Consider the following 11,943-nt stretch of genomic DNA (forward strand, 5'->3'; position numbering starts at 1 on the left):
GCCCCCCGCAGCTGCAGCAGGCTCAGCCCCCCACGGCTGGGGTTCGGCTGCCGCCCGCACCAAAGGGCCGCAGGGGGTGCCCGGGGGAGCCGTGCCCGGCGCAGGGCAGGGAGGCCGCGGGGCCCAGGGCATTCCCCACCCGCTGCCATGGGCTCTCCTGCCCGGCGGGCGCGGGTTGTTACATGCCGGGCAGCACCCTGTCCCATATAAAAGCCCAGAGGAGGGGGACGGCCTGGCCAGGGGTGGTTCGGAGCGGGCGCTGCGGTGTCATGGAGGCGGCCGAGGCCACGGCGAAGGCGCTGCGGGCACCCAAGTGCTCCCGCTGCCGCAACCATGGCTTCGTGGTGCCCGTCAAGGGCCACGCCGGGCACTGCCGCTGGAAGCTGTGCCTCTGCGAGAAGTGCTCGCTCATCAGCGAGCGGCAGAAGATCATGGCAGCCCAGAAGGCGCTGAGGCAGCAGGAGATGGAGCCGCCGGCCAGGGCGGGCGCGGAGCCCGTTCCGTCGGGCGAGGGCCGTGGGGCTGCAGCCCGGGAGGACGGTGCCCCCGAGCACTTCGGCCACGAGAGGAAGAAGGGCGCCCAGCCCGACAGCGGCGGCAAGGGCACGGCATGCTGGGGACCACCGCCACCTCCCTTCAGGGACGACGGTAAGGACCTGTCCCCAAAGGCTCTTGCCAGCATCTTCCTCTGTTCTCTTTCCCCTGTCAAACATGCCAGTTGTGCATTTCGGTGGTTTCTCAGGCTCCGGCTGCCCGGAGAGCCGCTCCCGCTGTCTGTCCCGCGCTCCTTCCCCAGCGGACGCTGGGCTGGCGTGTCGGCTCTGCAGCCTCGTCCTTCGGCAGCTTCGCAGCGCGGGGCGGGAGCAGCGTGCTCGGCCTCGCCGTCCCTGGCGAGCTCGAAGCTTAAGCAAAGTGGCTTTTCACTGAGAGGGAGATTAGTCTGGGAGTGCAAACAAACTGGGTCTGCCCCGCATGTTTCTCTGAGTGCTGTCACAGTGTTTTTAAACTCACAGGCACAAAATTCCAGCAATAAAAATGCTAAAAAAGCATTGGTGTGTAAATAGGTACAATACTGCTGCAGCTGTCTGAAACAAGCATTTTATGCTAGCACTGTAAAAGAAAAAGACCTTTTCTCCTTAATTCATAACTGTATCAAAAACTAAATTTGGCTGGGATGACTTGATGTAAAAGTGCATTTGATATTTAAGAACAGGGCATAAACTTCTCAGGTGGAGCAGTTGTATGGTCTGTCATCTCTTAAATTGCTTCCTTTGCTTCGTGTCAGTTGTCTAATTTATTATAATAACTCCATTCTATTACTATAAGAATGTTGCAGAAATTCTCACTGACTGCAGTAGTCATGAATCTGAGCCTCTGGAGAGTTGGCAGCCTGCAAGACAAAATGTCCTGAGAAGCCCAGGGAAGAGACTTAACTTTGGACGTCTGTAGTCCCCACAGAATACTGTCAATAACTTCCCTTTGTTAGCTTTGTTTTGAAATATAAAGATGTTTATAGATTACAGTAGCTGTACAGATGTCTGTCAGTTTTTCCCTTAACATTTCTAACCTGCTGACCAACTTGAAAAAAAAAAAAGATTAGGCCCAAATTAGAAGTAAACCTTTCAAAGGAAATTCTTTGCCTTCTCTGCCAATTGGAGGATGGCAGACAGAAGGACCCTATTTACATTCAAATAGCCACTGCACTTCTTTTCCTAAGACTTCAGAGAGGCTGAAGGTAAGATTCGAGATGCAAGAGAAGTGAAGTAACTGATTTCTGTTTCTGAAGTTGTATCTGACTCTAAAACTGAGCGTGCTGTAAATTAACCTACAAAGTGACAGATAGGACTGCATTATTAGAGCACTAGAAAGTTAGAACTCTGCTATTTCTGTGGAATTTTGTTTTGAGTACCACTAGAGTCAAAAGTTAAGGTAGATTGTTTTGCTCCTGCTGATCTACTGAAAGAATAAGATTCTGCAGTCAGTGCTTTACTAAGGGCAAACTTTATAGTGCACAAGACAGGAAAGAATGCAAAATAATTGTGTTACAGTGTCATTTGCTGTACTTTTCCTTAGTTCCTGAAAAAATTACAAAACAATTCATGGGAAACTAAACATGAAACCAAAGGACCAGATTCTCCTGTTTGAGAGTGGAATTTGTTCCTGCAGCTACGCAACTCTATAAAATTACATGGATTTTATTTGTTCTTTTCTCATTGTTTCCTGTAGCTCACCCTGCTTTTCCTCCAGAATACACTGTCAACCCAGAATACCTGGAGAGAGAAATCCCAAAAGTGTACCCTGGGTGTTCTGGGGTATATCCTTACCACCCATTTCCCCTGGGATTTGCCATCAATGAGTCAAGCAGTGGGGAAGCACCATCACCTCCAGGGATATCACTTCAGAGGGGATTCCGACACATTCCTAGCAGCTATGTGCCCGGGAATGCTACCACTGTATCGGTGAGTAGCATGCTTTTAATTACCTGTGCTAATACTGCTTTATTTTACTGCCTTCTCTCTGTTGAAGTAACCATGAAGAATCCTCCTCCGTCGGGTATTTCATAGCATTTTGATACATTACACTGAAGAGAATGTTAGCAAACGATGATATTAATAATCTGACCTGCTTTCAGTACAATTCATCAGTTGATGTTAAGGTAGAGTGACCTGCCTCAAGACATTAAACAATAGATTTATTATGCTTGTATAGATATTCCCTGTCACATTTTAGGGGTTACTGAGAAAGAGGATGGCTGCACCTGGTTTAAACCAACTACTCCAATGAGATGCCAGAACAGGTGACCAGGATTTAAAAGGTTAGTTTTGCTCTGACATGGTCTGAGAAGTACTTGCTCCTTCGTTGCAGCATGTTACCCTGTGCACAGGCTTTCCACATGCCAGTATGTGGAAGCTGACATGGCAGCATATGGACAAAACCCAAGAATGGTCTGATAATGCAGATGTATCCTGCAGAGAGTCTTTAGATGGAAGGTGATCTGCTTCATGTGTTTCCACAGGTTCCAGATGGAGCTGGAGATTTCCATCAAGGATATTACACTCCTCTGCGTCAGTTAATCCCACCAAGTTTTCTGACAGGGATTCATTACATCCCAGCTCCAGTTTCACTGAACATCCTGGCTGAAACAACCAAGGAAGTACATGGTAAGGAAGTACAGAATAAGCCCTGAGAGAGTCACTGTTAACCTGGTTTCAGCATCTAACCACAGAGATGGAAATGTAAGAGACCCTGATCTCAACTAGTTTTGACCTCTGTGATTGAAGCCAGGCCTGAAGTCCTGACTCCTGGAACAGATTGTACAGCTCTGGGAAGGGCTGACCTTGGGGAGGCAGCCTGGCCTGTTTGGGCTTTCCAGCTGACAAGCACCTCAATCTCAGGCAGACAGCAAAGGTCCCAGGACTCAGAGCTATTCCAGAAAATGATGTGTTGATGTTACCAAAAAGAAAATATTGCTCTACATAGCTAGTTTGCAGGGCATATCTTAAAAATCATTCAGCTGTATTTCAGTTTAGAATCGTTAAAAAATAATGTGGACTGACACCATGAATAATATGAAATTTTCTTGCTTATCTGAAAATCCTAGATTTTAATTGCTGGGAAAGAAAGGTTGAATCTTCAAAATCTCTAACTGATTCCCACAGGATTTTAAATTTCTGTCATTGATTAAGTCTTTGTGCCCCTCTATTTTAGGTCTGTTTCATGTACTGTGCCTACATGTGGACATATTTGTGATTATATTCACAAGTTTTCCTTTTGGCTGCAGCTAAGCTGTGACCACAAGAGGGTAGAGCTGCTCAGAGAATTAACCACTAACACTAGATGTGCAAATAGGCAGTTTAATTTTTTTTTTAATTTTTAAAAATGCAGATAAATACAGCTTTGTCTTGAACACGAGAACAAAAAATCGTTAAGCTGTTTATGAGATAGTTTACAGTAATCACCCACTGAAAAATCAAGAGTGAGGAGAAATAAGGAAAGCAGAATGATCTCATCTGAACTGAAAAGATGGTGGTGATGGCTATGTGGGACAAAATATAAACTGGGGTTTTTGGGCCTGATTTCTCAAAAAGAAAAGGAAGCAGGAGATGTGGTGGATCAGGGGAATGTGGAGAATATGGCAGTGTGGGGATGTACAGACATTGTAGAAATGTAAAGTTATTTTAAGATACTGATAAAGGCAATGTGTAGGAGATACTGTGTGCTGGAGGTGAAGTAATACAGGCTGAGTTTGAGGGGAAGAGAGGAAAACAAGGCATAGCGTGCAAATCAGGAAGTGTGTGTGAGGATTAATGGGCTTTGTGGAGAGGACAAAAATCTGGGGGATGCTGTTGGACTCTGAGGGATTGGGAAGGAACTGGGAGTAGCACACAAGCATGGGGGACATGGAGTGACGTTACAGTAGTGCTTGAGGGAAACAGAGGAAATCCGGCCCTGCATTGGTAGAGTGAAGTTGTACTGGCCAGAAACTGATGAAAACAGGCAACTGGATAGAGAAGAAACACCAGGAGAGCAGCCTCCCCTAGGGAGCAAAATGCCCTCTAATGACTTCAGCCCTTAACACGCACCAGGGAAATCACAGCCCAGGCACAGCTCCATAGGAAACAATGCATCATGGATTGTGTTGCTCAGAGAACAATCCAGTTTCCTTAGTGCTGTGGAGAAAGTAGAAATGAATTACACTGCATAGCATTTGTGCTCCAGGATATGTAGGAATTTGCAACTGTAACCCAGTGAGGGGGGATAATTCTGCATAAGGTCAGACAAAATAGCCTGGCAGCAGAAGATGCAGATGTAAAGGGAAGAGTGAAACAAATTCTTTCTGGAATGCAAGATGCTTGAAAAAAGAGAAATGCTGTAATGTGTAGTGCATAAGGATCTGTTAAGATTGAATAATGTCTTTTCTTTTCAAAATGGAACTGACTCCAACCTGCAGTTAAACTTGGGAACATCCTTTCTCCAGAAACCTCCAGAACTGAAGTGAAATGGGCTTTCTGGCAAAACTGTTGCAGGAAGATGGATATAGAAAGCCCTAGCAGGGTGACAGCTGGCGAGAAGTGTCTGTGGTCTCTGACTGGAAGGAAGTCTCAGATAAAAACAAAAACTGAAAAACTCTTAAGGCTTACCTGAAAAATATGCTCCTAGGGTAAAAGATGCTTCCAGAAAGATTTGAGTTAATGAGGCCAGTTCAGTTTACAGGGGTGGTATGAAGTGTAGACATGTTGTTACACAATTCCAGGTAGTATTGACTAGTTGTGTTACAGAGTTTTGACAAAATAAACACAAAATCTGTCCAGTAAAACAGCCAGTACAGCATCTGATGGTAGACTCTGATTGCAAATGGTTGGCTTTCTAAAAGAGCAAGCCACAGGAAAACCAAAACCCAGGTTGCCTGTGAGGAGATGAAGGAGCTATTCATGCAAATTTCCAACTAAATACTTTATAAAATAAAAATCCCTAGTTGGGTTTGAAAAAAGGGTTATGAATCAGTTTGTCAAGGCCTTTGAGGATTCACAGGAGTGTTAGAAAGGCATGGCATAGGTTCATTGTAGGTAAGTGGGCAGAAGTGTCTGCCTTATATTTCTGTTCCAGTGCAGCTTCAAATGTGGAAATGTGATTGATTTCAGGTGTAACAAGAACTGAAACAGAGGGTTTGGGATTTTTGCTTCTTTGTTTCTGTTTAACTCTGACATTTCTCTATTCTTCACTGTAGCTACTGAAGCTGATGGTGAGGATTCAGGGATGGTTCATGAACGTGGCCAACCTCCTTCCCCAGAATAAACAAGAAGAGACCAATCTGTATATTATACAAAATAAATGGGCTGGAGAAGAGCTGAGAGCAGGCAGCACTGTTTTAATTTCTGAGTGTTAGTTAATGCGGGTAGAGTGACACTTAATCACTGAGCAGTCACAACAGCTAGAAGGGGATTAGTCCCCTGCCTCACTTTATGATCAATGTTTGAGCTACCAGGCTCACAGCTCTGCCTCCCAAGCACTACAAAGTCCATGTTCCTAAAAGGTTATCCAGTGAAAGCAACAAGTGATTATGACTCTGAATTTGTTCCTCTGCTGAGGTTACCTGGCTCCCAGACCATGGTCTCTGAGCCATGTGCATTCTGCAGCATTTTCATGTTCATTACAGTAGTCAGAAAGATGTTGTTTGTATCAGTTTGCTGTAAAGGAAATCTGGTTCTGAATGTTACAGAAGAGTTAAGTGATGTGGAGCCTGAAGACTGCGTGAGAGGGGATGTGAAGACAGCCTGGGTTGCTGATGCACTTGGCTGCCTAAGAATGAGATTGAGCAAGGGAAGAGAAGGGTGGGTGCTGCTCTGGAAGGTCATGGCAGGAATGTGTGGAAAGACCTGGTGCCTCCACATTGTTTCTGGGTCCTTCAAGGCACCTTCTGTGTAGACTGGGGACAAAGTTACTTGGAATCACCTCTTGTCACACAGGCTTCACATCTGACATTTTGAACGTCCTTGATGATTTATACATGATTTCAGTGTTGTTTAACTTGTGACAGCTGAAGCTGAGCTGTTTGTGTTTCTAAAGGGCTCCTGTAGACAGCTTTACATGTGTGTACTGGAAGCGCGCTGTGGCGTAACCAAGGTGTGGAGAGATTTGCCCAGGACAAAACATCATTTAAAATAATAATTAGTCAAATCCATCCATACTATAATTGTCAATAATAATCTTTAATTAAAAATGAATGGTATATTCCTCTGCTGTTTTGCCTGGATGAATTGGTTTTGTATCAAGTGGATGAGCTGTTAAGGTTTGAATAATTGGGGTGGGACTTTTGTATAATTAAAAAAGATACATTAAACTGTTGTTATGGTTTGATGTGTGTCTGCATGTAATTTTTCTAGCCAAATGTCAGATGTGGCTGAACAGCTCTGTGTAAGACTTGTCTGGAGAAAAATTTAGGCCTCACTATTTTTTTCCTACATCTGTCTGCTTCTGTAGAGGTGAGTGCAGTAAAATAAACAGACTTCTTTTCTGATAACTTGAATTAATAATTCCTTGCTCAGTGCAAGAAGAAGTTCTGCTAAGCTGAACATTTATCTTCTGTTTAATTTAGTAGATGATCTGCTGGAATGCTTTGCAGCGCAGTGTTTTGGGGCAAAAGTGAAAGTGACAAATTTAGAACTGCCAAGAGAAGAAAACAGGAAAACTCATTTATCTATAGCAAAGAATCTGATGTACAGCTTGTTATATTTTAGATTTGCAATAGGATCTTTGCTCCTAGGAGTGTTCCAGAACTTCTGTCTGCTTGGAAAGCTCTGGATACCCCTTTCTTTTCAAAATATAATAATCTACAAATAGAAATACCAGCAGTGCCCACAAAGCAGGTTCCTCTGTGAATAGAGGGTTTGGTTTTTATAACATAATGATTTAAGAAAACAGTAATGCCAGGATGAATACTTGAACCAGCTCATTCCCAGATACTTTTCTAAAGCCACATTCAGTGTTATATTACTCCTTAAATCTCAAGGTGGACTCCAGCCCATTTCACTGACTGTAATGTACAGTCACTGTAGCACTGTCACAAAGCACTGTTAGCTCTCTGTTTTACTGGGCCAGTGACTGCTTCCAGATTGTCAAGTCAAATTTCTTATTTTCCTTTTCCTCCATCTTTCTGAACTATCATCAAGTGAACCAAAGCCCTTACTTTGGCTGTTTGAAGGATGGTCTGGCACTCCACAAGGGTCTCACCCATTTCATTGCTGCAAATAAATGGCCATCTCCAGAGGGAAGTGGTGAGGTTAATGAAGAGCCACATAAGGGCAACTAAACTGAAAGATGGAGAAGCTGATTACTGGGGGAGTCTAAAAATAGAGTTTTCAGTTTTAGAACATGTCAGGTGTGGCAGAGCAGCTGTGAAACCATTACCAAACCTTGCTACTTTATATACCTGGAGGACAAGAAGGTGACCAGGGCGCAAAGGGTTAACTGATTGTCACAGAGCCACAGGGTTGGAAGAGACCTTTTAAGATCTTTGAGTCCCCATGTCCTAACACCTCAACTAAACCATGGCTCCGAGAGCCACATCCAGTCATTTTTTAAACATGTCCAGGGATGCTCACTTCACCACCTCCCCAGGCAGATGATTCCAGTGCTTTATCACTCTTGCAGTAAAAAACTTTTTCCTGACATCCAATCTAAATTTCCCTTGGCACAGCTTAAGACTCTGTGTTCCTACAGCTGTAGGAAAACAGTGAGGCAAATCTGTTTAATATGCTTAATCCTGTCATCAGTCAAACTCTGTGTGGTGTCATTTCAGACTTCTACATTTCAGGAATGAAAAGTTCTTGTACCTATCCCTGCTTAGAGACGTAAATGACTTGGTAAGAGAATTAAAAGTGGGTAACTCTCCAGCTGACAGGATGAACTATCTTACGTGGATAATTCAAGGTTTCATTCTTCCGCTTAGTGCTCAGCTTGTCCTTTTTAACCAAGGGAAAAAACGTTCCTTGACAACTGGTGTTGTCATACTGTGCACTTAAGGACTTCAAAGAGAGTAATTTTAATTCCAAACTTAGTGCCAACCAGTGTTTCCAATAATTAAACTCTGTGATCTCTTCTGATTCCATTTATTTAAATAAATGACTTAGGGATAATGAAATCAGGATTGAAATGGAATGATTTGGATTAGACAGTCACTCAGAGGTTGTTCCAGCCTAAATCATCCCAGAATTTTATTGGTTTTTATTAAGGCTGAAGCCACATAGACTTTGAATTAATAGAATTTGTGAAGGAAAAGGAAAGGATTCCATTTGCTTCTGAAATCCTTCTGGATGCAAGCTGCTACTGGTTGCAGTAGGATATCTGCATATATGCAGTTGTCATCATCACTATTTTCAGATTTCTGAGGATTCACTTCCTTGAGCTGAAATTCTAAAGGTGCGATTCCTAACACCTGACACTTCTGTCAGCTCTCTATCCTCACTGCAAGTCCCTGGATCTAGATTTTATACAGAGGTGTCTGACACTCAAACCTCTCAGATTAGTGTAGATCTGCTTTTTTTTTTTAGCTTTAGAAAAATGAAAACAAACCCAAGAGATTCTAGAAGGATAGTATAATATGTCTATTCTGCAAACATATGTAGGTTTCATCTGTCATTTCCCTGCAGCAGACTGCTCAGTGTTAACATTCTCAGGCTATCAGCTTCTACATCTGGACTGAAGCAGGTTTTCATATGACAGTAATTATAATACTCCTTCTAGGTTTTTTTTTTTCATCTTGGAATTAGATCCACCCAGTTGGAAATCTCTGAATCCACAGCAAGAGTATAGCAGGTTTTTCCACATTAATGAGTAATTAATTTTGAACTGCAATCCAAAGAAATATTTAATTGCTTACCAATAAAGTCAGCTTGCAGCAAAGAAAAATCTCCTTCCCTTAAAACAATAGTTCTCATGACAGAAAAATTCTTTATGATGTGAAACGTAACTATTTTAGAACAGTGAAAACTTTAATTAAATCATTCTTATAGGCAAGTGGGTCTGCTTTTCCCATTTTTTGCCCAATACTTTACTACTGCAAAATTAGCATTAGTCACAGAGTTACGTCTCTGCTTAGGTTGCTAGAATGTAAGGGAGAAATCCAAATGTAAAGGGAGACCTCGTGGAAACTGTTCCTTAAATCAGAGAGGGACTGACTGCCTGTTTTAGTGCAGCCCAGAGATCCACCACAGGAGCCCAGGCAGTGACGTGTCCACACACTCACCTTGTGCGTTTGACTTTTCCATATATCCTTACAGGTACATCTTATCATGCACAAGCTTAGCTTTAGCAATTCTGAAAGAACTTCCACAAAGAACATTTATTTTACCATTACTTTTCATTACAACAGGTAACATTTTTCTCATTTTTTCTTGCTGGTTCTTTGGATATTGTCCTCAGCCAGGCAACATTAGTGATAACCTTTCTGCTGATTCCATATGGTGATCCTCTATGGATCTAGTTGTACTTTCACACAGGGTTTTTTTTTGTGGTTTTTTTTTTTTTTTTTTGCTTTTTTTTATTCTACACAACTGCCTTCAGTGGAGGCATTTCTGGTTTCATTTAATAATTACTGTCAGGGTTTTATAGCCTTACTGGTACAAGGGTCTCAAAAGTGCTCAAGCAACATAAGCTACAGCAAATACAAAACATTTCTTTTTTACAAAATTTCTGTTTCTTCCAGAGAATGTGGTTTAAATAAGTCATATACATAGTTCCCTGGGAGAACCTTCTCAGTTTTTTTACAAAAGGCTGTTTTTCATTAGGAAAGATATTCTTTTGATCAAGATGCAAATCAACTGTTTCTCATGCTCTTCCAACAGTAAATATACACTTAAATTCCAGAAATTCAAAAGCCTCGTGTACCTGCAGATGGCTGACTTTTTACATCCCCTTCCTCGTGGAGAGCCTCGTGTTGTGAAATGTCTCTTTGCTTCCCGATGTTCCTCAGTCCTGGGATTATAAATCCTTCCTGCCTGTCTCCAAAGGCACATCAGAGGCTGCAGACCTCAGTGCCCGGAGCTTTGCAGGGATGTGCAGAGCCCACACCCGCCTGGGTCACCTTCCTTGCTGTCCCGTTTTGTTTTCCCCTCAAAACACCTCACTTTTCATGGCCGGGGCAACAAATGAATCAGAGAGCCAAAAAAAAACAAAACAAAACAAAACAAAAAAAAAACCAAAAAAAAAAAAAACAACTTTCACCTTGCAATGAAAGCACCTGGCGTACCCAAAGGAAACGCTGTGGAGGGAGATGGAAAATCACGATCCCGATTCGTTTCCTTGGAGTTCTCCGAAGAGGGAGTGCGGCCGCCCCCCGCTAGGGGGCGCTGGCGAGGCCGCGGCCATGGCGCTCCCGCCTCATGAGGGAGCGGCCCCTCCCCGGGCCTCGGCGTGGGCAGGGCTTTGGGGAGAGCCCCGCGATGCCTTCGTGCTGTGGCAGAGGGGCCGGTTCGTAACCTGCTGTGAGCCGATGGCTTCGTGCTGTGGCAGAGGGGCCGGTTCGTAACCTCCTGTGACCTCCGCTGTTTAGAGCGGGGTGCTGGCAGCTCCAAGGCTGGGGGGTCTGTCCCTGAGTGGGCCAGTCCCTTCAGAGCTGGACTCCATGGTCCCTGTGGGCCCCTTCTAACTCGGAATATTCCGTGATTCTACAGCCTTGGCGGTGCTGAGAGGAAAATTTCCATGGAGAAGGTTATCCCGTGGTCCCTTGGTTTGTTAACAGAGCAGACAGTCCTCTGACAGCGCTCCAAGGAAGGTGAACACCCAGGCCAAGCTAGCGATGGTGGTGGCAGGATGGCAGTGAGTGGTAAATGCAGCTAAACCAAAGTTTTGGATGGCATTTATGGTATTGACTTTCACAGTATAAATCAAACCCGAAAGACATTACCCATACTTGATACAGCTTTACATTTGACACCCATTTACAAAGTTCTTGCTTTCAGAGTATTATTTCGATTTGAGAAGTCTAAATATAAAACCCACCAAACCTGTAGCATAAAAACAGGAAAGGAAAACATTTAAGACTTAACCTAGAATACTTCTATTTTTTAAGTAATTCAACACAGTTATTCTTGGCTTTGGATTTCTTGGACCTAAACTTAGCTGTAATGGACATTTAGCCCTAATGAGACTTGTGCTGATTCCTGTTGAACTTCAGCCTAAGATTCAAGGTCAAATGAAATCTGACTCTTTCCGACCAATTTATGTCTTTACAATGCTTCATATTGGCTAAACAAATTTGGTTTGTTGACTCCAGTTTCCAAGTTCAAAAGTGAATTTTAGAGGAACAGAGCTAACCAGGGGAACAGATTACCAACAGGGTGGTGTGAATTTTCCATTACCCTAAGTGTAAACCGAGTAAGCAAGTTTCTCAAGAAAACACGCAGGTTAGTTATGTTGAAGAAATTGAGGTGAAACGTGTGCTTC

The 11,943-nt window shown here is 43.5% G+C and overlaps 1 protein-coding gene across 1 annotated transcript; it reads left to right on the plus strand.

Annotated features, from left to right (window-relative positions):
* The first annotated feature begins 253 nt into the window (after positions 1 to 253).
* On the plus strand, positions 254 to 6,675 carry DMRTB1 (DMRT like family B with proline rich C-terminal 1). Its single transcript, XM_005521297.3, has 4 exons — positions 254 to 648; positions 2,227 to 2,459; positions 3,017 to 3,161; positions 5,729 to 6,675. Exons 1-4 carry the CDS (start codon positions 270 to 272, stop codon positions 5,794 to 5,796), a joined length of 825 nt encoding a protein of 274 aa, XP_005521354.2. The 5' UTR covers positions 254 to 269; the 3' UTR covers positions 5,797 to 6,675.
* Positions 6,676 to 11,943: the final 5,268 nt, after the last annotated feature.

This window comes from Pseudopodoces humilis, chromosome 10 (assembly GCF_049639895.1).
Source record: "Pseudopodoces humilis isolate 2021_Gansu_Grassland_sample_001 chromosome 10, ASM4963989v1, whole genome shotgun sequence".
NCBI classification, from domain to species: domain Eukaryota; kingdom Metazoa; phylum Chordata; class Aves; order Passeriformes; family Paridae; genus Pseudopodoces; species Pseudopodoces humilis.